The following is a 4,093-nucleotide window of genomic DNA, read 5'->3' on the forward strand; positions in this document are numbered from 1 at the left end:
GTGGATTGCTCTGAGAAACGGCCGTACTGCAAATGTCAGAGAGACGGTTACCTACAGCATGATCAGGACCACCCGTGCGCCAGGAATGGGCACATATGGCACATGCACAGAAAGTCTCACCAAAGAGGAGTTGGAGCACTTGCCACGGGAAGGACTGCCCAGTGAGCACTTACCGTGACAGGGACCGCCCCCTGAGCACTTGCCGTGACAGGGACCGCCCCCTGAGCACTTGCCGTCACAGGTGCTGCCCCCTGAGCACTTGCCAAAAAGCTTAGGGTAAAAATGATCAGACTACGAGTCACGGTATCAGTGGTCTTGGGTTAGCGGCCATCATCCTCCCATACGTGGGTGTAGCGCCATATGGAGGATGGAGCTGCCCTGAAGATCTAGTCTGTGCAGCTGCTAGAAGCCAAGGATATTCCCATTACCGGCAAGATGCCCGTCCTCACAAATCCTCATCCCGCTCTCCGGAACATTACATTCTCGCACTAATATTGGCATCGGTTACAAAATATTACGATGCTGTGAATAAAAAGAACCTCAATCTAAAACGTGTCGTCAGTGAGAACTCGGACGTCACAAAGTCTATAGGAAAACTACCAGCTATGAAAATAGGACGCACCGAAACCTCAGTAAAAGGCGACATCTCACCCCTTTTTTTTTCTCAAAAAATACTGAATTTGCTCCGTTAGGATATGTACAAGAAGCTTGTGATGTCCACAAGTCATGGACAAGCTGCTCTGTAAACCGCCACGTCCACCACGCTCCTCTATATACAGCCGTCGGCACTGCTCCCTCTGTATAAGCAATGTCCGTAAGGTGCCCATAGGGACCTTTTTTGGCAGCTTGAAGAATAATGCACTCAGACGATGAGTCCGTCACTTGTCTCCTCCGGTGAAGGTGCTCGGTGCCGTTAGTTGCTTCCGTGGTCTTCCTCCACCCATGCCACGATTTTACCCTCCCAGCCTGGAATGATATCTTCATCATGAAATACCTGGGAAAATAGAAGAAAGCGAAGGTCGCCCTCATCACCAGCCTTATGGATTTACTAGTCACCTAGCACAAATTCACTACTTCCATCCAGTCCCATTTCAGCCATATTTAGGGCCTATATGGCAGCATACGCATCTGTAATATGGAGCCGCACGGCCTCCAGGAGCTGCCACAGATATATAATCTCCTACAGGAGGGCAGAATATCTCCACACATGCAGGATGTAAAAAAGCGTGCCGTCATATTACTCTGAGCTCAGAAGGAGATGCGGGGTAGTAGGGGCACACACCTAGGCGCATTAGCCCTTATGCTACCGACAGGGTCTATGTGCCGAAAATAAGAGGAAGTTGGTATAAATGTGACATCTGCGAGAAATCTGGCGCTTTGTATAAGGGCTGAATGGCCACCGTAGTAATAACAATGGATGCCATGTCACATGGGTGCAGCACCACTATAGGGTCCGTGTGGGTCTGACCGCCGGACCCTCGCTGCTCACAACAACTTACTTCTTCTTTGACTGTTCCAAATTCAGGATCCAGAGCTTTGAAGTGATATCTGTGGTTCCCTTCTCTGTCAATGGCGACCTTGAAATCCCTCAGCGTCACCTCTCCTAACCTGGGGACACATAATCTGCCATTAGTCTCCGGAGCGGGTAACATTGCTGTAGTGCCGGCGTTCTGCACGGATCACAATCACCGCTGCCAAATCATTGTATTAAAAATGCCACATATATAAACGACTGTCAGCTGATTGTAGGATATAATAGTGTAGTGCGGACCATGGCGGCACAGTGTCTGCTGGTGGTAATGGGGGACCTGCAGGTGAAGCCCACTGGTAACTCTCAGGGCAGGAAGCTTTTACCTCTTTGGTATGTTAACCATGAAGGGTGTCAGCGAGCGATCGGTAAAGTACAGCACTTTGGTGCAGGAATTACTGCTTCCCATAACCGGCGCACTCTGAGAATGCGGCATCTCTGGAAGGAAAGATAAAGATGGAGATTACTGTCTGTGTACAAGGTACGGAGAGAAGGACACGGCACCAGTCCTAATCACTGCTTTTCCCTTCAGCCTCATTAACCCCGGTGTATAACCTCCGACCCCCTCACCCCCCCGGTGTATAACACCGACCCCCTCACCCCCCCGGTGTATAACACCGACCCCCTCACCCCCCGGTGTATAACACCGACCCCCTCACCCCCCGGTGTATAACCTCCAAGCCCCTCACATCCCCCAGTGTATAACCTCCAACCCCCTCACCCCCCCGGTGTATAACCTCCGACCCCCTCACCCCCCCGGTGTATAACCTCCGACCCCCTCACCCCCCCCGGTGTATAACCTCCGACCCCCTCACCCCCTTGGTGTATAACCTCTGACCCCCTCACCCTCCGGTGTATAACCTCCAAGCCCCTCACATCCCCCGGTGTATAACCTCCAACCCCCTCACCCCCCCGGTGTATAACCTCCAACCCCCTCACCCCCCCGGTGTATAACCTCCGACCCCCTCACCCCCCCCGTGTATAACCTCCGACCCCCTCACCCCCTCGGTGTATAACCTCTGACCCCCTCACCCTCCGGTGTATAACCTCCAACCCCCTCACCCCCCCGGTGTATAACCTCCAACCCCCTCACCCCCCCCGGTGTATAACCTCCGACCCGCTCACCCCCTCGGTGTATAACCTCTGACCCCCTCACCCCCTCGGTGTATAACCTCTGACCCCCTCACCCCCTCGGTGTATAACCTCCGACCCCCTCACCCCCTCGGTGTATAACCTCCGACCCCCTCACCCCCTCGGTGTATAACCTCCAACCCCCTCACCCCCCCCGGTGTATAATCTCTGACCCCCTCACCCCCTCGGTGTATAACCTCCAACCCCCTCACCCCCCCCCCGGTGTATAATCTCTGACCCCCTCACCCCCTCGGTGTATAACCTCCAACCCCCTCACCCCCCGGTGTATAATCTCTGACCCCCTCACCCCCCCCCGGTGTATAACCTCTGACCCCCTCACCCCCTCGGTGTATAACCTCTGACCCCCTCACCCCCTCGGTGTATAACCTCCAACCCCCTCACCCCCCCCCCGGTGTATAATCTCTGACCCCCTAGGTGTATAACCTCCAACCCCCTCACCCCCCCGGTGTATAATCTCTGACCCCCTCACCCCCCGGTGTATAACCTCCAACCCCCTCACCCCCCGGTGTATAATCTCTGACCCCCTCACCCCCCCCGGTGTATAACCTCCGACCCGCTCACCCCCTCGGTGTATAACCTCTGACCCCCTCACCCCCTCGGTGTATAACCTCCGACCCCCTCACCCCCTCGGTGTATAACCTCCGACCCGCTCACCCCCTCGGTGTATAACCTCTGACCCCCTCACCCCCTCGGTGTATAACCTCCAACCCCCTCACCCCCCCCGGTGTATAATCTCTGACCCCCTCACCCCCCGGTGTATAACCTCCAACCCCCTCACCCCCCTGGTGTATAATCTCTGACCCCCTCACCCCCCGGTGTATAACTTCCGGCCTCATTGCCCCCTGAGTATTACCTCCAGCCCTACTGCCCCCGGTGTATAACCTCCAGCCCCATTGCCCCCGGGGGAAAAACTTCGGCCCCCCCACATGCCATCTGCCTTTACTACCATGTGGCAGACCGGCTGGTGGTGCGGAGCTCACGGATACCAGCGCGGTCCTGTAATAGGAGCCACCGGGGTAACAAGTCTGTTCATGACATTTCTTCCTCCCATCATCTGTGAGTGATTATTATTGAGAAATGGAAGGAGCCGCAGCAACTCGGCCACGAAGTGAAGACCCTGTAACATTACAGAGAGGGGGCCGTGTGCTGAGGAGCAGAGGGCAGAAAAGTCACCACTGCTCTGCTGACCCCATAACTGCAGAGTCCAGACCTCTGGTATAACATCAGCACAGACACTGCGCCCCCCCCCCCCCCCCGGGAGCTTCCTGGCCGATTAGCTGCAGGCAGCCGTACATCACCAAGCACAATGCCGAGCGTCGGATGGAGCGGTGTAAAGCCGCCACCACTGGACTACGCGGTAAGAGCGGAGAGAACGTCTCCACATATATTACTAATCACACAAATCTCCAGGAT

General features: G+C 55.4%; 1 protein-coding gene across 3 annotated transcripts in view; it reads right to left on the reverse strand.

Moving 5' to 3' along the window:
• Positions 1–627: 627 nt before the first annotated feature.
• Positions 628–4,093, reverse strand: part of DIXDC1 (DIX domain containing 1) — a 100,347-nt gene continuing 96,881 nt past the window's right edge. For all 3 annotated transcript variants that reach the window (XM_069741422.1, XM_069741423.1, XM_069741421.1), the window contains 3 exons: positions 1,855–1,966; positions 1,500–1,608; positions 628–994 (listed from right to left, as the gene is read on the reverse strand). In XM_069741422.1, coding sequence (XP_069597523.1) covers positions 914–994; positions 1,500–1,608; positions 1,855–1,966 — 302 coding nt within the window. In that variant the 3' untranslated portion in view covers positions 628–913. The remainder of the gene's footprint in view (positions 995–1,499; positions 1,609–1,854; positions 1,967–4,093) is intronic.

The sequence above is a fragment of the Ranitomeya imitator genome, chromosome 10 (assembly GCF_032444005.1).
Source record: "Ranitomeya imitator isolate aRanImi1 chromosome 10, aRanImi1.pri, whole genome shotgun sequence".
Taxonomy (NCBI): Eukaryota; Metazoa; Chordata; class Amphibia; order Anura; family Dendrobatidae; genus Ranitomeya; species Ranitomeya imitator.